Consider the following 21,287-nt stretch of genomic DNA (forward strand, 5'->3'; position numbering starts at 1 on the left):
TTAAAAAATTACTAGCATGAAAAGAACACAGTTACTACCCAAAGAGACTACTTCGTTTTATATACTGTAATTTGCAAAATGCACGAAAAGCTTAATTTTAGATAAACCTCTTCTCAAGAAAATGTATACTTAACAGACATTACAGCAGCTGCACGTACCGCATAAGTTCGATATGCTAACCAAATCCTGATATGACCATAGTTCATCGGTTATTGGTTCTTGAATGAAATGATCAGACTAGTTTAAAATATACTACGTCAGTACATGATAGGCCTTTCAGTGCACACATTTCTACCCTCGTGTGTATAATAGTTTTCGAGTAATAATGGTAATCAAATGGCTTATTAACTAACAACCGGGTCCAACGAGAAAAATTATGTTCCTTAAGAATCTTGACACTTTACAAGACTTCTAGCCAACAAAATTGTATAGTTAAAGCACTGTGTTTTTCGGAAAGACTCTCGAGTTTGAGAATATATCGATTATTCACTTAATCTTGTTTGAATTCAGTAAACAGACTCACGCATCAAGCGAGATCACCTGGATGTTACATAACTTAGACAATAGCTACTAAGTAGATTACTCCACCAAATTTTGTTTATCTCTGGAAATGTTTAAGGACTAATCCATATGGAACGATTTCGAATGTTGCCTTGAGCAAGTAAGCTCATCAGGAGAATTTATGTCTGATCAAAAAGATATTTCATCGGTCTTCCACCAAATTACACAATTGTTTATTGACTATATTCCGAGATATCGACATGTTTAGGTAATGTAAATTGTGGACAATGAAATGTTTCACGATAAAATAAAGTCAATGGCAAAAACATCCTAGAGTAAAGCTAGTAATAAACGATAAAATATTTGATCAGGTAACAGACTTCGTATATTTAGAAAGCCATATTTCACAGTTCGAACACCAAAAATATGTTGAGAAAAATTTAATAAACTATAATAGATTAAATGGAATTTTGAAAAGAAATTTGGGAAACAAATTAGAAAAGAAATTTAAATTAGATACCATAACATTATTTCCAAACCAGCTCTTCCATATTGTAGCGAATGTCAACATGATAAACCTAGAATAAATTGTTCACAAATGAGATTTTTTCGGTCTTACGAGACAACATTAGAAGTGAAGAAATCCGAAATAAATGGAAGGTTGAAGGAATGGTGGAAGAAATTTGAAAATATCAGTTAAAGTGGAATAATCACGTTCTGAGGATACCAGATAGCAGTTTGCATTAAAAATTATTATATTACAGGTCAAAAGGAAAAGGAAATTAGGAAAACCATATATCGCCGATGGGATGATCAATTTTTGTACTCGCAGAACGGGCATTTATTACCCAGACCTGCAAGAAGATGATGATGAAGATGAAGAAATGTTTCATTTTCATAAACATATGAACAGACAAATCGTGACAATACATACTGCGTTAATATAAGGAAGCTTTATTAATTTGTGTGATATCAAAAGGTCGCGTGATGTGAATTGTTGAACCTCACGGAAACAAAGGCCATTGGTATAATTTAGGTTACATTTAATTATTATTTCACAGGTCTGTCTATCAGTAAGCAGAATTAGTATCAGCAGTTCTAGCAATTTTTGGAACAGTTTCTAGAGCGAGAATTTCGGAAGCAAAAGAGTGTTCGTTATATTTGTCCATGGGTCTGACGTTCTTTCCACTTAGGAAAGCCATTGTAATCACTCCCAGCAACCGCACGTGTGCACGCCGCTGTTTTACTAGTAGAGTTTGGTTTTCTAGACAAAACTATACTCCATGGCGCAATAACGCTCTAAGAGCCAGGATCTGCTGAGTGACCTTTCATTGAGTAACACGTGGTCAGCGGATCGAGTCCCTTGCCGTTGTTTAGCGGCTTTCAAGACCAGAGCCCGCTACTCAAGTAGATCCTCATTTGTCCTGACGACGCTGGGTAAAAGGCGAAATTTTTGGGACTTCAACCGAGGGTATAGAACCCAGGACCGCTCGAACCATTTGGCTTCTTCTAGACACTAAAACTAGTTCGAATATGCAGGTAAAATTATTACAAAAACGGAATAAAAATACGATGATAAGGGCTGAATGTTGTTGAAAAGCTATTAACTTGTAATATTGTGAATAATAACCAGCCGATGAAATTCAAAACTCAATACTTCTAAAGCAGGAACAACCGCGTAATTTTGTAATGCAGCCTAGAAGACGGTGTATAATTTTTGCAGTAACAGAAACAGTAGGCTATATTAGTTTTCAATACAGATACTAACTTCGAATTTCATGTTCTACATAACGTTCTGAAGTAATAGAAGAGTTCTATGGTATATCAGTACTTATTCCTAGCCACTCTATAATCATAAATTCTTCTTTTTTTTTAGAAAAAAAATATAAGCATTGATTGTATTTGTCATTTCTCCAGAGCTATAAAATTGGCTGCCTATAAAAATGTAAGATGTTCTAAAATTTCACTTGAAAACTACAGCTTCACATGAACCCAAAGAGGGGGCACCAAAATGCACTTCATACATAATTCTCTGACAGTCCCTTTACGCATTTTGGGCATTTTTAGGCACTTATAGGCATTAACGGTCGTAATAAGCAATTTTAGGCAAACAGGTATTTTACGTAGAATGAACCTAAAATGAACTTTTGTTTCTAAAACTTACGAATTTGTTTAAAATAAACATTTAGGGCAACATCAGGCTCTATTTATAAGATATCGAAAGTTAAGGGAAGACACGCGGCAAAATTTCAATTGTCTTGAAGCCTATGTTCACATACTCGATGTGCCAATAAGACAGGAAGAAACAACAGGTAAAATGCAAGAATTAATAAAATTAAACATGTTTTTTGTACTCACCCGCCAGGAACGTGTCTGAACCTTTCGACACCTGCAGCAACATATTTATGGTTGTGTTTCAACTCGATAAGATCCTGCACAGATGTCCCATGGACCGGCGTGAAGATTTGACGCACAGCTCCGAAGATGGGGTCCAACTTCTCCGTTATGTCGTTCAGGAGATTGTCGAAGTTTTTGGTTTTGGCGGGATTCACGAGAACTTTCGCACCCGGGTAGAAAACGTCCCCGTTCCGGAAAACCAAAATCCACTTTCCCTCGGGAAGAATCATCCTGGAATGCTGAATTCTTTCCTCGAACCTCATACTGACAGTTTAAAAGAGAAATAAAAAGTTTGAAGTTTGTTGATCACTTCTGGACGAGAGACGGAAGGTTACTGTAAGTGTGTGTTCGAGAATTAAGCGAAGCAGTGCAACCACATGTTGAAGCATGAAACGTACTAAATGGATCGGCGACTGTTCCGTATCGCTCGCACGCCCGAGGTGACGTCAGCTCAAGCATGCGCAATATGCGACCTTCACTTTATTTCCCCCTTCCTCCTCTTCAATATTTGCTTAGATCGTGTACGCTCGAGTTAAAGCGACACTGATGTCGTAAGGGCATTTTTACGAACAACACATATCTTCTCCCCTCCTTCCAGGGGATTTTGTGCAATAGTGGAGTGTACAATACATGTAGAACCTGGCTACATTGATCCAGGATATCGCTGCCTAGAGACACTGCGAGATATTGGCTTATTGTTTTGTGGAGAGGGGAAGGCTTGTAATAGAAATTTTGCTCGCGGCGACGTTCTTTTTATTCCAGATTGAATCGTTCACGGATTTTATTTTCTGCAATATGGAACTGGAGGGGAGGAACAGAAGTTGCGACAGTATAGGAAATTAGGATCGCCTAATCTCTTCTCAGCACCCGTCAATCAGATAACAGCTGTCCGCCATTTTAGGAGAAATGGAATATCCTTTTCCTCCGAATCTCATTTCGCCTAAAGGAAAAGGTTGGAAAGGAAATATTGGAAGTGAGGGAAATTCTGACGATCTCTGATGTAGCTATAGCGGTACAGTGATCAACGCAAACACCAAAGAATTCAAAACATGTGCCGATGCTAATTAAGAACAACCACAAGAGCCATTAAGTCAGCAACATAACAGCCTTAGTCGTATGCTAAGCGCTAATTAGATATGTTATTATATTGTACACTATTAACCTAACCTAACCTTAAGCGCTAATTAAGGATGAATTCACAAGACAAAATAGAGCACGTATATACCTGTGACAGACGGTTAAATTTCCCTCATTTGAAATATTTCCCTTTCAATTAGTTTAAGCGAAATGGGATTTGGTGAAAGGGAATATGCCGTTTGGCCTAAATTGGCGGCCAGGTCATAAATCACATTATCTTGTGCTGATAAGCAAATAGACGAAAGGGGATTAGGTGAAACGGGACTAAACGGAAATTAGAAGTGAAGCCATTGGGGGGGGGGGGGCGTTGGGGCTTTCTGCAAAATCCTCAAAAGCTGGAAAGATAGACTGTTGTATATGGTAATTATGAACCTTTTATACAGTGCCAGACATTTTTTTTTAAAAAGTTGGGCGTGAGAGCAGCCGTTTATTGTGATGGACGTGGCCCACCTTGACTCCTCTCTACAGCAGCCACTGAAGTAAGAAAAAAACTTTTATCAATATTTCTTATCCAAAGTTCAACATTCCTAGATTATTTTCAAACTGTTAGGGGAGTAATTATTAGGGATGGACGATATCGGAAATTTGATATCACGATATATCGCGCTCTCACAGACGATACGATAAAATATTTTTTCCGTATCGTGATATCAGCAATATATCGTCTCCACGATTACCAAATATCGTGACGATATATCGTGAAAATAACGTGACGTTATATCGTCTAGTTGATATCGCCTGAACAATATTTTTTTAAAAAATTTCGATATATCGCCGAACTATGCCTTTAGAGCATACACAGTGTCGCTGTATAACACGACAGACTTTCCCAGCTTGTTGAGGACTTCAAGAAAAACAACGTTTTGCTCTTTAAGGTCTCTTTTCGATACTACGAGTCCCCCATTCCGTGTATATGCTGCCTCGCGGCACATATTATGTACAAGTGGTTCGGATCTCACTTTGAACTGTAGATCCAGTCTCGATTGGTCTATTTGTGCATACAGGGGACTTGAAAGAAAAACTCAAATGTATTGAAAGTTTGTCGGTGGTGTGCGAAGATGTACATGATCCTTGTATTGCAAGTGTTCCCTGTAGTCCCATTTTTCGCCGCTAGGTGGTGGCAAACACAAAATAGTTCTTCCTGGGGCTGAAAATGCTTCTTGTGTGCAACATTTTGATAAAAGGAATAGTGCTACAGATGCTCTGGTCTCGTTCTTGCCACAGTTTTAACAAGGCCTTTCTGAATTTCGAGCCCAGACAGAGACTCGTCTCGTCTCAGAACCATCCCAAGAGTCAGAGTTCTCAAAGTTGAACAAAATGAAGTTTATAAACTTTAAAAACTTTCGGTTAAATAGGCCACACCACACTTTTAAGGGGTTGTTATTACCAAAACATTTCTAAACCGTTATGTTTTTCTCCAGTTTCACATTTCAATGTTATTCAAGTTAAAATTATGAAATTATAATGGGTTCAACGGTTTTATAATGTTTCAATTTCCTGTGTAAAATTGGTTGATTTGCTAGATTTGTAGTGAAATCAAAGGTCTAATTTCGATCCAACCACCGGCAAAAAAAGAAATTCTTCACGTGAAGACAAGAGAAGAGACGCTCTCTACAAAATTAGTGTCATAAAAAGTATAGGTAAAAGCACTAGAAAATGGATAATGTCCGATTAACATCTCATGCTGCCTTTTCGTTTCTTTTTGAATCATGAAACTGTCATTTCTAAAACAAAAATAAACATGGTGATGGACAATTTGCTTGGTATTATTTATGAATACCACTCTACAATTGAACGCAATCACATAGGGAATGAAATTTGGACACATTGGGATACCTTAAATAAAGCTATATAATATAATGCAACTTGATACACTACAGATGGTACCTAAACCGAGACGTCGTTTTGAAATTCTAGAGGTGGAGACGAAACCCTTTGAGACTTGTTAGAGAAACAAGACTTAACTGTCGATACTCTCCGTCTCGTTCGAAACTTTGGTATACTACATCAACGTATTATTGCGAAAATTTTACCCAAACCAAAATTACTTTGCTATGCGACTTCTTCAGATATACCTGATCACTTATATATTTTGTTTATTGTAATTACTAGTTAATCCATTAACGGTAACTGTGAACCTGTGCATGGTTGTAATACGAGGCACCGTCCCCCTTGATTAGCGCCAAAACCTTATTTATGATTACATAAGCGTGATTATTTGTTTGTTTGTTTGTGTGAGTATATTTCTAGTAAATCCACTATATGGAGGCAAAGAAAGGCTACTCGGCACTGGACCCACAGTTTACAGTGTGAGTCAAACTACTATGTGCCTCCACCGAGTGCGTTTATTGTTGACAAGAATAATTAATTGAAGTTACGGCTGCATAACATAATAAGTGTCGTATATTGCAAAATCATGTAGTAATTTAAGCTAAGATTGATTGATTTGCTTTATTTTACTTTGCCTTTTGTGCCACTTTTGGCTAATTTGCGAAGATGGGGATGAGTGATGATGTGATGAAATTGATGAATGGACACTCATAAACATCCATGCCCAGGCCAGGATTCGAACCCGGGACCCCTGGGATCGTAGCGCGATGAGATAACGGGGGCCACGGGGGCCGGCAATTTAAGCTAAGAGATTTCTGTTATTCTGATGTCATTATGTAAGTATTAAATAAACACATACCTAAATATAAGTGTTCTTAAACAGAAAAAGATAATTTTGATAATAAAGTTCTTATTTTCTGTCATTAAAACCTTAAATATATAAGATGGTCATGATTTTTATTGCAGGAACGTGGAAAGTAGGAGAACCATGATAGAAAAATGAAGGGGGGGGGGGCAGGGTGGAAAGTATAAGGCGCCAAAAATCTACCTCGCGCGGGTGAAAATTTTATATTGAGCCGTCTCTGGTTTTTAGTTTTTTATTCTTTGTTCGTACACTGTACATGTACTCCGTTTTTCGCACGGAGAATATCAAGACGAAAGTCGATTTCTTGCTATGTTTCGTTCAAAATGCCAACATCCACAGTAGTTATAGCTGTTCTGGCTTTCAGTTCATTAATGACTATCAGGCGCGTTGTATAAACAATGCCTTCAACACATCCCAAGAAATGTACACCCTCGTTGTTTGAGCTGTAACGTACGGGACTTTTCTAGTATTGACCACGAGACGAGACTTTGGCCTGTCTCGTCTCGTGGAAATGCTGTGAAATGCTGTCACTTGTCTTAAACATTCGTTTGTCTCGGGACACATGATCAATCTCGTCTCGTCTCGTCTCGAATGTTTAAAAGCCTGTCCCGTCTCGTCCCGTGGGCAACACTAGACTTTTCATAACTTAGGATACTTCCCGTTTCTAAAAACTTCCCTTTCCACTATGATACTGATTCTAAAAAGAGGATGTTTCGGGTAACGCATTCTGTAGTTTCTCTGAGTTTGAGTCACCGATTGCGTTTCAGTAAACTAGCTGGCAGTTTGAGCTCTCTCTCTCTCTCTTGTGGATTCTCCATTTTCTTCAACTACGTAGCTGCATGCTATCCGTGAATGCGTTTATGTCCTATAAACAAAGAAAGAAACTCTTTTAGTTTATCCATCTATCCATGATACTGGTTTATGTGTTTCTTTCTTTTCTGTTTCATTCACTGTTAAAATGTGCCACACCTTTTGTAGACACCTTGTATATATTCACGGGGAAAGCAACCTTAGAACTAACACGTAGGAAAGTTTAAACTTCGTTCTTACAGTGGAGATGGAAAATAGCGAAGTCTCTGGATGAGTAGTACTGTTGACCAAATCATTTTATTTTACTTCATGTTAATGACGACAGTAAAGTGTTATTTTTTAAAAAACCTCCTCCTCCCTTGTACGCCATGGATTTCTGCCAACTAAACACGCCACTGGCCTTGCTGTTTCTGAATGTATTAGAACGTATACAGCAAGACAGGGAGGGGAAACACACTGGATGAATCGATCTTCAGTTCTGCAGGATACGTATGATTTACGTAATCAGTTGACACTGACCAACAATTTTGCGTGGGTAAATATTACGTAACGTTTTCAATGTCATACTTACCGGACATGCTTCGTAACGGTTAAATGAATGTAAAGAGTTTTCACAGCAAACAGACCGGTGTTTACAAATCTCTCCAAAGTCAAGTGAAGGTTGTACTTTATGGAATCCTCATCTTTGAGGGCACTTCACAGTACGTTGACCTCCACACTAAAAAAATGCTACTTGGTTGCCACCCAAAGTGGTGGCCACCAGTGTGTGGAAGTAACAAGTTACTTATAACGCAATTACACTTGCTATAGGTCTTGTCTAGTCTTACGGCGGGCGCTCTACGTGCTGGAAAGGAGAGTGGGGAGCGGGGGAATACTCCGCAGACCAACCAGACAGCAGCGGTGGCGTCGAGAGGAGGTGCTGCGTGCACCTCGTTCTACAGGCTGCTGCGTTTCTTATCGCGCTGGATTGGTCGCTTCCCCGCTCCCCACTTCCCTTTCCAGCATGTAGGCCGCCTGCCGTGAGACTGGACAAGAGCTGTAGTTACTGTTTCGAGTGATAGTAGCTGCTACTATTTGAAACGAGAAACTACGGACGTTCCCAGAAAATTTTAAGAAAATTATTTCTGATATGTGTGCGTGTGTGTTCATACATATAAAGGAGCTATGGCGGTGCAGTGGGTAGGACGTCTTACAGCCACGCGGAAGACCCGGATTAATTTCCCATGGGCGATTTCAGGTGGGGAATTTCTCCAGCAATGTGTATCATGTAGCGCTTCTGATGAATGGTTACTCGGGCATCCTGAGGGGGGAGGCGGATAAAAGCAGCTGGAGCATTGTGCTGATCACATCACTTGGAAACAATTTTAATATGGGGGACCTTCATGTCACAGTGCAATGCGCAGGGAAGGGTAGCTTTACTTACTCTATTATGTTCTATGTGATGTTTGCGATTCATCGTAAAAAAATATTCAGAAGCAGAGAGAGAAAGATTGAGTGATTGATTTGTTTCATTTTGCATCGCGTTTCTTCCAGTTTTGTCTAATTGCGAAGATGAGGATGAATGGTGATAAGATGAAATAGATGAAGGGACAATCACAAACACATGTGGACAGGACAACACAAGTCCCATAGAGGATTATACTGGCCATGGGTCCAGACGCCAAAGCATCGCTAGTCTGCACAAGGCAGTCCAGGGTGTACTACGTGGACGGGAGGTTGGCATTTAGTTGTTTTGAGAAATGGGCACCTCTCACATCCCAGAGAGAGAAAGGGAGTGAGGCAAATTAAGAACATTATAAGCGAGTGAGTGAGGGAGACAGGAGCAGAATATGAAGAGTGGAAGAGAATTGAGGAAACAAACCAGAAAACTGAAAAGGATGGCAGTAAAAGAAATAATCAACAATAGAGAGGGTAAGCAAGAATATATACTGTGACATGGGATGTGTTTCGTTAAGTTTAATATGGCAACTTTCAGGGTGTTGGATTATTATTAAATTTATATGCAAGACTGATATCATATCCTTGTAGAGAATCTCTTTAACTTTCCAACGATACGTGTCAAATCCATATTCAGTTAATTTGGAATTTTCCTGTCGTGATTGACATTTTGGTGGAATTGCCCTCAAATTTTTAGATTGTGGGTGTAATTTCTGCCGGGTGATGTTAACTTTTGTTCATATGTTTACATCGTTGAATCTCTACACTCGAATATAGTATTTATTTTCTTATGTCGGTTATTTCACCTTCTTTTCTACCTCTCTAGCTTCATCATAGAACAAATGGCTAGGTGAGAAGTGAAATGCCCATGATTTATTCAGAACCTATAGATTCAGAGGCAGACGACGATGCAAAAATTATCTCGGGTTGGCCTTCCTTTGAAGCAGCATGTTAACAGTGTAACGAACCCGACTCGTCACGACTCGGACTACTTCATGGGAATGTAAATGTATTGTAGAACTTTGTACTTAACTCCGAATTCCATAAATATGTACGTATGTTCATCGTGGCTTCAGGTACCATGCGAACTATATCCACGAGGCCTTTATATTTCCATTTCTCCTAAAAATCTATACTTAAAGCAACGTGGTTTTAGTATTGCACAATTTTATATGTATGTATGTATGTGTATATATATATGTATGTATATATATATATATATATATATATATATATATATATATATATATATATACACACACCGATGATGCTATAAATTAGCGAAAATTTTGAATTTTCCTACTGTCCGGTGAGTGTTTCCTTTTACCTTATTTGATTTATATATATATATATATATATATATATATATATATATATATATATATATACACACACACACACACACAGTACTTTTTTTCTTGTGGTACGCTGAGGTACGCCTTTTTTGGGTGATAATAAAACAAATAACATTTTAACGAAAGAAATGTGTGTGTGTGGGGGGGGGGGTGAGTTGCACTGAAATTTATTTATTTAAATATTGTGAACAGATTCACGGATTTTTATAACAGATCCAATCCATGAGTTCTGGGTGTGACAATCACACGCTTCAAATCTAAATATTTTATGAACAAAGACATTGAGATCATCCATATCATAATTATAGTTTCAGAATGATGACATTGTTATTATCCCGAAGAGTGAGCTCTGTGAACAACGTTGTTTTGGGGCAATTCAAAAATAAGAGGAGTTCCAGGTGTTACTCACACGGTGGTAAAAGCTTCATCTATCACCACACAACTTGAAAACTGTGTATTTTTACAACTTTTTTATCCATCATATTTTGGGGGTGAAATGTAGATTGTAACCTTTCATCTCACGTATTTTATTTCAGTGAAACATTTTTATTTTTACTGTTATTATTTTTTTAAAAAAAGAACCGGGTGTGACTATGTGAATACCTCATTAATTAACTCCATTTTATGCCATATTACTCATCTAATAGTTTAACTGAACAATATCAAAGGGGAAAAGAACCTCCTTAACTCATAAATTTTAATAATAACCAAATTTATTTGTGAGAATTACAAATTTGTTGAGCATTGTTTATACACTCAAGTCTTAATGTAAAAAGACAACCTTTATCACATTTTCCATTTCTCTTTGTTAATGTGTATTCCTAAAGCTATTCTTAAAGCCATTCAAGGATATGTAAATATCAAATTAGTAACTATTTAGTGTTCTGCACTAAGCTAAAGCTAGAGCTTAAGTTTAATGAAGTTTAAATAGTATTTGGACTAATTTTACTTTTTTTGAAGTGGTAGGATCACTTTGTCATGGATTGGCCCAACACTGTATAAATGACATACATGAGTACATACATATAATATCCATAATCATGAAATAGGCTTAAAATGATGTACCAAGATCAACTACATAGGTTAGACATTAATATAAGAGTAAGAAGTTTAAAAATCTTAAAATAGGGTTCATTATTGTCGGATTTGATTACCATACACTGGGACATATACTGGGGTATTCTTACACAAGTGTTTCAAGATTTATCGTACAATCTAATATACCTGCTAAGATATTTTCTATAAACTGATGACATAATATATTTCTTCCACGTTCAAGCTTACATAATGTGAATTGGCTACTTAAGTTACTGTATTCATAACAAACAAAATACATTTTAAAATTATTATATATATATATATATATATATATATATATATATATATATATATATGCAAACAGTTTTATTTTCAATAAGAAATGTATTTCTTTTGAAATTTAATGGATACCATATTTGACAGGCATATTCTAAGGTATACAGGAAGATGAAAAGTTTTAAATTACTTATTGCTTTCGTATCAGGTTTTTCATAATAGATCTTGCTTTTTAATAATTACATTTACATGTGCTTGAAAAGCAAGGTTAGTATCGTATATAACACCTGGGTCTTTGATTGATTTATTTATTTTGTGTTTTAAGTCGACTTTGTGCACAGTAAGGCTAATCGGGACTGGACCTACAGTTTAAAGTGGGATCCGAACAACTATGTGCCTCCACCGGGTATCGAACCCTGGACCCCTTGATTACAAGGCTACGACTCTACCATTGCGCCGGGGAGGCCGACCTAGGTCTTTGATATTGTCTACATTTTGTAATGGCTCATTGTTAATTTATAACTATAGACTGTATATTGCATTTTTTTGGTACACCTTAGAAATCATAGCAAAACATTATAAGTCACCACAGTATCGAATTGAAGCAAATAATTTCCCCTCTCCTAAAAAATTACAGATAACAAGATAAGTGGAACAAATATTAATATAGACTTGCAGGGAGGAAGGGGGCATAGTGGATTAATTGGTTAGCGCATCGGATTTGCAATAAAATCATAGGTCTATGGAAGGTTGGAATCCCACCACCGGCAAATATAAATTTGTTGAACTGAAGACGAGAGAAAAGGAGCTCTCTCGGAACGTAGGGTTAGAAGATGTATAGTTAAAAGCACTAGGCAATGGAAAATGCCCAATTAACATTGTATGTTAGGTTGGTGCATTTTTGGAGTAAAAATTGATTTCTTGTCCGTTGTGGCTACAGGGTGGGGAAGGATACTAGATAACAGTTGTTAGTTGGAACATTTACTGGTTCTGATTCAGGAGCGGCGCCAGAAATTTTCGACCGGGTGGGCAGAAGCTGTATATTGATAGATTAGGGTGGGCAGGTATAAATGTAAGGCCATGTAAGTGTAAGTGAGTGTAAGACACATACGACATACAGACATATGTATCCCCTTCTCTGATCACATCACCACTCACGACCTGATCAAAAAAGTGTGGGGCGTTACCCCCACACCTCCTATACGCCTTCATGGCGTGGTGCTAAGCACAGGGGAGCACTTTACATATTTTTTTACCTTTGTTCCTGATCATATAATTGTCATCATATGAGTTCTTGGCTTACAAGGTTATTACAACTGACAAACGTACGAGTATCTGGATGTTTGCAGTAACGGCTATCGGGTGCCAAAATTTGGGGTCAAGGGCAATTTACTCTTTTGGTAGAAAAGTCTTAGCATTAGGAGGCCATAGTGCGGGTGCAACAAGTGGCAAAATGTGGCGGGGGGAACTCCCCCGCCTCGCTCCTCCTAATCGCCGCCACTGGATATTTGGATTAAAATTAATGTCTTATTGGGAATGTAAACAAACACACATGTAAAAACCAATTCTTTGTTTATTCTGCATAAAGTGTCCCCAGGCTTATGAAAGGCTATTTTGACAAAATATCGTCCAAAAATCTGTTAGCGAAGTTGTTATTTGCTTTCTGAAGTAAGTCTTCCTTACTCATGCGGGAGAAGTAACACACGTAGGGTTAGATGAACACATGCATTGAGGTAACAAATAGTTTACATTTTGTAGAATGTGATTTTGTATGGCGCGACCTTTTCGAAAGCGCTCAAATGTTAACCTCTATCCTACGCAGTATACCCTGGAAACTTTAATCTTGCAGGCGAACGAATCTCCGGCCCCTGGAACCACAGTAAAAATAATAATTTGTGGGGGGTTGTATTTTCAATGTCTGCGTGTATTTTTCCCCCCCCTTCGTCACTTTCATCTAATCACCATTGAACTTCATTGTCGCCATTAGCCAAAATTAGCAGAAAAGTGACTTCACATAGAACAAATCAGTCGAATCAGCAACAACTTACTCTTCGAAAAATGGAGTTTCATTAGTTCATACCACTTCGAAAGTTGAGGTGGTAGTTTCAATTTCACAGTGTTTCATTCTTGTATCAAGGCAGCTAACTCCGTGATAATGGTGATAATATAACACGTTCCCTGCGGGTTCTTCCTGTATATATTTTTTCTCCAATGGCATAACGTAGTCGCTTTATAATGAAGAAGTTGTGGTCTCTACTGCCCCCTCCCCTGATGGAAGCACAATGCACACTGGTTCGGACTCCACTTTAAACTGTAGATTTGGTCCCGATTAGCCTATCTGAGCATAAAATTCGACTTTAAAACAAATAAATAAAAATTTCTTATGGATACTTCAGTAGTGTAAACTTATTGTTTCTAAGTAGTACTTGGTACGAGCCCTTTTTCTATGGATTTAACCTCAGTGGTAGCATATTTTGACGATTTTTTTGTTGATTTTATAGCGTTTGACGACTTTTCAGTGCAATTTTCACCGCATCTTATTTTTTTCCCACCTCGTACTTGGTACGAATGCCACGATCTTACGTGATATAACATAACCTATTCATTTTTTTTGTGCTAAACTACACGAGAGCCTCTACGTGCTTTGACCTACTTTAATAGTAGTGTAATCAACCCGTTTCAGCGTCATCAAGTGAGCCACAGTGTTGCCAACCCACGAAAATTTCACCAAAACCTCAAAAACTCACTTTCTCTCCACGTTCCGCGCCTCATTTATTGCGCTGACGAGTGTAATCAGCCTGTTTCTGCGTCATCAAGTGAGCCACAGTGTTGCCAACCCACGAAAATTTCACCAAAACCTCAAAAACTCACTTTCTCTCCACGTTCCGCGCCTCATTTATTGCGCTGACGATGTTTCACAGCGCAGTAGTAGGTGGAATGGTACGTTCTGGCGACGCCCTTTGACCTACTTTTTATTTTACGACTTTTTACGGACTAAATTAACCTACAATGAGAGAAAAATGGACAGAAAAAGCTCTGGCATCACTTTTTAAGCTATTTTTTACCTCCTGCAATTTTGCTCTTATGCTAACCTCGCCCACCTCGCCCTTTGACCTACTTTTGTAATGACTTACGACATTTTCCTATAAGTCTGTCTCCTCTTACTGTAAGGTCCCTCAGTGTAATCTACTACGACCTGCTCTCAGCGTAATCTGCCACGACCTAAAAAATACGATGTTTTTTTTTTAAACTCTCTCTCATGTGTGTTCTTCTACAATATGTGGCCCCCCACTGCTACGACCTAACGGGGGAGGACTTCGTTCCTACGGATGTTTTTGGCCCCCCACTGTTACGATGTTTTTTCTCCTCATGATGCAAAAAAAATAATATGGTATTGTAGCGGTATTTGAAATCGACTGTGCTGCGTGAAGGGGGAAAAATATCTTTTCATGTTCACTGAACAAATATAGGAGAGGTGGAAGAGTACTTCCTGGCTTTTCATCGAAAAAACGGGGGGGATCGTGGTACTTCATGAGCGCGTACGTCTGATCCCGGATGGATTTTATGAACGTGGTCGCGAAATTCAACAGAGTCGTGGTCGTGTCTCGATTTTTCACATCCTCCGGCTTTTTCTCGGAATTTCGATCTTTGGACCTCTTTCAGGCACGCCTCGGAAAAAGTCGTAACGCGTTCTCTCAGCAGAGTTAAAATTTGGTTCGTCGTTGTTTCTTCTGTCTTTCCTACCCTTTTTATTGTACTGTTCGGAGAGTTGACGCAGGAACGATTTCAGGTTCGAGGTCGCAGAATTCTTGAAAACGGTGTATCTTCTATCCAAGGATAATTTTCCCACGTTCTATTATCTTGAAACCTGAACACGTACATCAGGAGCAGATCTGCATTTAATTTTAGAAAGATGGGGTACACATTCCGGCGCAACCCATCGAAATGATTAAAAGTTCTTTGGTTACGGTTTCGGCCATGATCTGCTGCAACCTGGCCGTCCGCGTCTTCTCGTCGGCTATCAAGAACGTGTCGGTCAATTTCTGCATTAGTCGCTTGACGTGTTCGCGATTCGAAACGTAAGCTATATTTTTTTCGTACAATTCGAGCAGGGCTCCCACGTCTAAATGGTTGATGTACCCGAGAGCGACAGAGGATGATTTCAGCGCTTCGCAAGTGCAGGAGAAGGTGGTCCCCCAACCCTGGGGACGATCGAAGTTGATGCTGGCAGAGAGCGCAAGATGGTGAAGCCCGTACAAGATCGAAAAAAAACGAAACATTCGAGTACAATCTCCAGCAACGCGATGAACATGTGAAGCATGTTCTTCTCGTCCGTGAGAGGAGCCAAAATTCGAATTTACCAATTCGATGATGGGCGGATTGCCTTCGTACCTGCTATCCAAAAGCGTAGAAGGTTCGAAACAGCCGAACCCATGCAGATCGATATGTATTTTTGTTGCACGGAAGCTTCGAGTATCGCGTTGAGGACGTACTTTTCCTAGTAAATAGAATCTCATTGAATTTTGGGTTCATCGTGCGTTTTTGTATTCACACCCAAGAAATTCTATATAAATAACATACCTGAAAATTGTATCGCTAAATATACTAGACTTTTTTTGATTTCTGTGATTTTGGAGAAAGCATAATGGAATCCACCAGTTTGATCGAATGTGTTACTTGCGAAAAATTAATATCTAAAACTAATATTAGCAAGCACAGGGCAAGATGTAACGAAACAGCTTCGAGTTTAAATCGTTAGTAGAGGTAACGGACCGGTTGAACGTCCTCAATTGGGGCTCGCCTTAATGGATTTGTCTCGTAAGGCATGAGCCCCCTGAAGCTGACAGTGTTGCCAGCTGCTTACTCGAAAAAATCACCAAGGTTTTTTTTGGGTTTAACGTAGCCTCAAGCAAGGAGCTGGCAATCTTGCTTGAGGCTCGCCTTAATGGATTTTTCTCGTAAGGCATAAATTCTATTTTCTCGCAGTGTTGCTAATATTTTACTCGAAAAAAATCACCAAGGTTTTTTTTCTTGGTCTAACCTAGCCTAAAACAAGGAGCTGGCAATTTTGCTTGAGACTTGGCTTACAGTGCATAAAGCAAGGAGCTGGCAATCTTGCTTGAGGCTTGTCTTACAGTGCATAAAGCAAGGTTGCCAACCTACTGGTATTTTTGCCATAATTTTTTACAAAAAAAAGAGAGGAGAGAGAGAGGGAAGAGTTAAACAACCGACAACTACCAACACCCATCTACAGCTTTTTTTGTCTAACCTAACCTAAAGCAAGGAGCTGGCAATTTTACTTAAGACTTGGTTTACAGTGCATAAAGCAAGCTTGCCAACCTACTGGTATTTTTGCCATGGCTTTTTACAAAAAAAAAGAGGAGAGAGAGAGAGAGAAGAGTTAAACAACCGACGGCTGCCAACACCCCACCCTAACCTAACCTAACCTACTCTAACCTAACCTACTCTAACCTAACCTAACCTAACCTAACCTAACCTACTCTAACCTAACCTAACCTAACCTAACCTAACCTACTCTAACCTAACCTAACCTAACCTAACCTAACCTAAAGCGAGGAGCTGGCAACCTTGCTTGAGGCTTGCCTTACAGTGCATAAAGCAAGGTTGCCAACCTACTGGTATTTTTGCCATGGCTTTTTACAAAAAAAAGAGAGAGGAGAAAGAGAGAGAGGGGAGAGTTAAACAACCGACAGCCCACCTACAGTTTTTTTTGTCTAACCTAACCTAACCTAACCTAACCTAACCTAACCCAACCCAACCCAACCCAACCCAACCTAACCCACCCTAACCTAACCTAACCTAGCCTAACCTAACCTAACCTAACCTAACCTACTCTAACCTAACCTAACCTAACCTACTCTAACCTAACCTACTCCAACCTAACCTAACCTAACCCAACCTAACCTAACCTAACCTAACCTACTCTAACCTAACCTACTCCAACCTAACCTAACCTAACCTAACCTAACCTAAAGCAAGGAGCTGGCAACCTTGCTTGAGGCTTGCCTTACAGTGCATAAAGCAAGGTTGCCAACCTACTGGTACTTTTGCCATGGCTTTTTACAAAAAAAGAGAGAGGAGAGAGAGAGAGAGAGGGGAGAGTTAAACAACCGACAGCCCACCTACAGTTTTTTTTGTCTAACCTAACCTAAAGCAAGAAGCTGGCAACTTTGCTTGAGGCTTGCGTTACAGTGCATAAAGCAATTTTTGCCAACCTACATATACTAAACAAGAAGATAGGTTAGGTTAGGTTAGGTTAGGTTAGGTTAGGTTAGGCAACAAACACGCACTGTCGTAAAAAAGAGAGAGATGGGCGGATGGTAATATAGTATGTGTGTGCGTGTGTGCGTATAATATGTAGCATTATTAACTAGAGTGTGTTGGCAATTTACTTACAACTAAAAAAAAATAGAGATGCCAATGTTGCTGTAAGATGAAGAGAGAGAGAGATTTATGGCCGGCAACAGTGGTGAGCGATGTCCTCTCTCTTCTGTGCAATATGATATTATGATGTTACTGTAGTTTTTGACGAGGATTACGAGTTAACTAAAAAACCTGCAACTAGAGAGAGTTGCCAGCACACACATGCTGTTGTAAGAGAGAGATGGGTGACTGGGAGGGGGGGCAGCATTTCTGGCTATTCACAGTGGCGGATGTACTTCCTGTTTTTTCAAAAGCTAACAATAATAATGGAATTTCATGCTGACGCATTTATTTCGTTCAAAAATTCGTGTTCAGCACAGATAATGCTATGTAATTTTCACATCAGCTCAGCCAACTGTTGAGAAATAATGACGTCAGGTAACAGCATTGGTGGGGGTGACGTGATGAATTTACGAAAGTAGGAAAATGACAGTGCTAAAAATTGAAGTATAGAACTATTTTCTAGAGCATACACATGATGCTTAGGTTACAACAGCTGTTAACATCAGGTCTGGCAACTGTTGAGAAATAGTGACGTCAGTTAACAGCATTGGTAGCAGTGATGCGATGCGATGCGATGCATTAACTTGTGAATTTTCGAACTCGTAAAATGATGTGGCTGAAATGTAGGGGGAAGAATGTTCTAGACTGGATTTCTACTAGTCCACGTTGTTAACCTACATATTACTCCTCGACTAATAAACTAGAAGCTCGAGGGGCATCAGGTCTTATTTTTTATTGTGAGCTGCAAGAAGAACATTGTGATTTTGATTGAAATTAACTAACGTGAGTAAATTTGTTTGTTAGCTTGCATGAGTTGGCTTTGTGTTATATAAATAGGTAGTGTTGCTTCTGTGAGTTGATTCTGTAATAACCAAACAAATGTAAAGAAATTGTAGATAAAAAGTAAAACTCTCTACAAAAACCAAACAATTCTTAAGCATATTGTGGAAGGAATATATACTCGCAAAGCACGCAAAAAGAAGAGAGATAGAGTATACGAGTTTTAAGTGTGTTGCATGTATCTCTCTTCTTTTTTTCTTGCTTTTTTTATATATATATTTATTACATATTACTATATACACCAAGCATATGCAAAATAGCAATATGCGGGGGTGTAAGAGGACGACTTTCTGGTAAGATGCCCAACAGTTAACCTCACTTCCACGTAGTACACCCAGGACTGTAGAGTAACGAGGCTCTGGCGTCTGGCAGACCAGTATAATTTTGCGTGTGTTAGCCTGTTTTTTTTTTTTGTGCGTTTGATATTTAGTGGAGGTACATAGTGTTTCGAATTTTATTATTATTTAGTTTTATACACAGAAAAAATATTAAACATAAAATTAAATAAAATATATCTAATTATGTTTTTTTTATCACAACAAGCATTCACAAAAAAATAACAATAATGTGGTTTAAAGTTTTTTAACGTAATTGCTACGTAAACAAAATGGCCGACTTGCAATGAGTGTGTCAAAGTTTTTTTAAGCCTAATTGCTACGTAAACAAAATGGCCGACTTACAATGACTGTGTCAAATATGAATAGATTGAGAGATGGAAAGAGAAGTTAAATATGCTTAAATAAAGTGCTCCTCTGTGCATAGCACCATACCATAAAAGCATATAGGAAAACTGCCATGTTTAATGCATGAAACTTAAATATACATATAAAATTAAAATATTTGGTGCTGACCACATCACACATTGGTGATTTTGCATTGTACTTTCCTATATTCACATATGTACAGTAAAACTAATCGGGACTAGGCTTTTAGTTTTTTTTAAAATAGGATCCGAACCACTATGTACTTTTATCGGGTTCGAACCTAGGACCTCTTGATTACAAGGCAACAACACAACCACCGCACTTTCGAACCCTAATGAATATGTAGGAAAAAACAACGGTATATACATAATCCAAAATTGCGTGGTTCTAGGCCCCATAGGAACCAAGAAAATCAATGTCTTGGGAAAACGTCTTAAGATATTTGTCTTAATCTTTAAGAAAGTCGACTTCCGGTCTGTCAAGATGTTACTTCCGGTCTGTCAAGAAAATTTTCTTAAGACAAAAATCTTAAGACGTTTTCCAAGACATTGATTTTCTCGGCTCCTAATTGAGCTAGGATGATGATTTTAGGTTTGTTGGATAGGATTCGACGAAAACTATTCGACTAGCAAATAAAATCGATTCCACCCCCTCAAGTTTTGGAAATACAGACAATTTTTTTATTTTTTGAGAAACTTGATTTGCCGGCTTAGTTTTTACTCTAATTTGAAAATTTTAATGATATTTGATAAAAAATTGAATGTACTCTACAACCTATTGGAAACATAATGATTAGTGCTTACTGTTTCCAAGTTATTTTAAATTTAAATTTCAAGATGTAATTTCTAAGTTGTTTTGTAACTCGTAAACTATGGGTCGTAGAAAACCCATTCTTGTTTTATCTGCTATTGCCCAACAAATACTATAAACACAAATAATGTTTATTGTTTGATTTAAAAAAATCGAAAATAACTTTGTTTTCTGAAAATAAAAGAAATGTGTGTATGGAAAAAAAAATACGATTGTGTAATTTTTTATGATGTATGTTTGCATGTAAAAATAAGTATACCTGAAAATTTTAGAATTTCAAAATAGCTATATATATATATATTTGCTATTATATCAGCCGAAACAATAGAATATATATAAACAAGTATATTTTCATAGTTTCATACCTCTACTAGATTGGTAGAAAAATATACTAATGGGCAATAAAATCTGAAGAAGATTCGTGTCTAGCAAAAAATAAACTAAATAGAATTACACATGCATACAATATTTATTGTGCTTTTTTTTCTATCTACAATCATATTTTTCTTATATATTTTTTTAAATTTTTTTTACAGGGTTTATTAAAGCACATATTTGAGGAAAACAAAATTTTTCTCGTAAGGCATTTTTTTTGTAAACACTCTACCACCAACAGATCACATATAAATAAACATACCCCCCCAAAAAAATGCGCTCCATGAAAAGTTGCCCTGTGTGCAAGATAACCATATCAAGCAAACATTTTGCAAGACATTGTCGTACCTGCGTGCCGGGCAAGCATTTGGCTGCTAAAAAATCATGTCCCAAATGCGGTATACATATTACCATTAATAATTTAAAGAGGCATATAACATCATGCAAAATTGTCGTCGGAACACC

At 38.0% G+C, this 21,287-nt stretch overlaps 1 protein-coding gene across 4 annotated transcripts in view; it reads right to left on the reverse strand.

Annotated features, from left to right (window-relative positions):
- The window catches only part of LOC145993893 (doublecortin domain-containing protein 2-like), a 238,796-nt gene extending 235,477 nt beyond the window's left edge, over positions 1-3,319 (reverse strand). For all 4 annotated transcript variants that reach the window (XM_083129785.1, XM_083129784.1, XM_083129787.1 and 1 more), the window contains exon 1: positions 2,860-3,319. In XM_083129785.1, coding sequence (XP_082985911.1) covers positions 2,860-3,161 — 302 coding nt within the window. In that variant the 5' untranslated portion in view covers positions 3,162-3,319. The remainder of the gene's footprint in view (positions 1-2,859) is intronic.
- Positions 3,320-21,287: the final 17,968 nt, after the last annotated feature.

The sequence above is a fragment of the Lepisma saccharinum genome, chromosome 10 (genome assembly GCF_977018435.1).
Source record: "Lepisma saccharinum chromosome 10, izLepSacc3.1, whole genome shotgun sequence".
NCBI lineage: Eukaryota > Metazoa > Arthropoda > Insecta > Zygentoma > Lepismatidae > Lepisma > Lepisma saccharinum.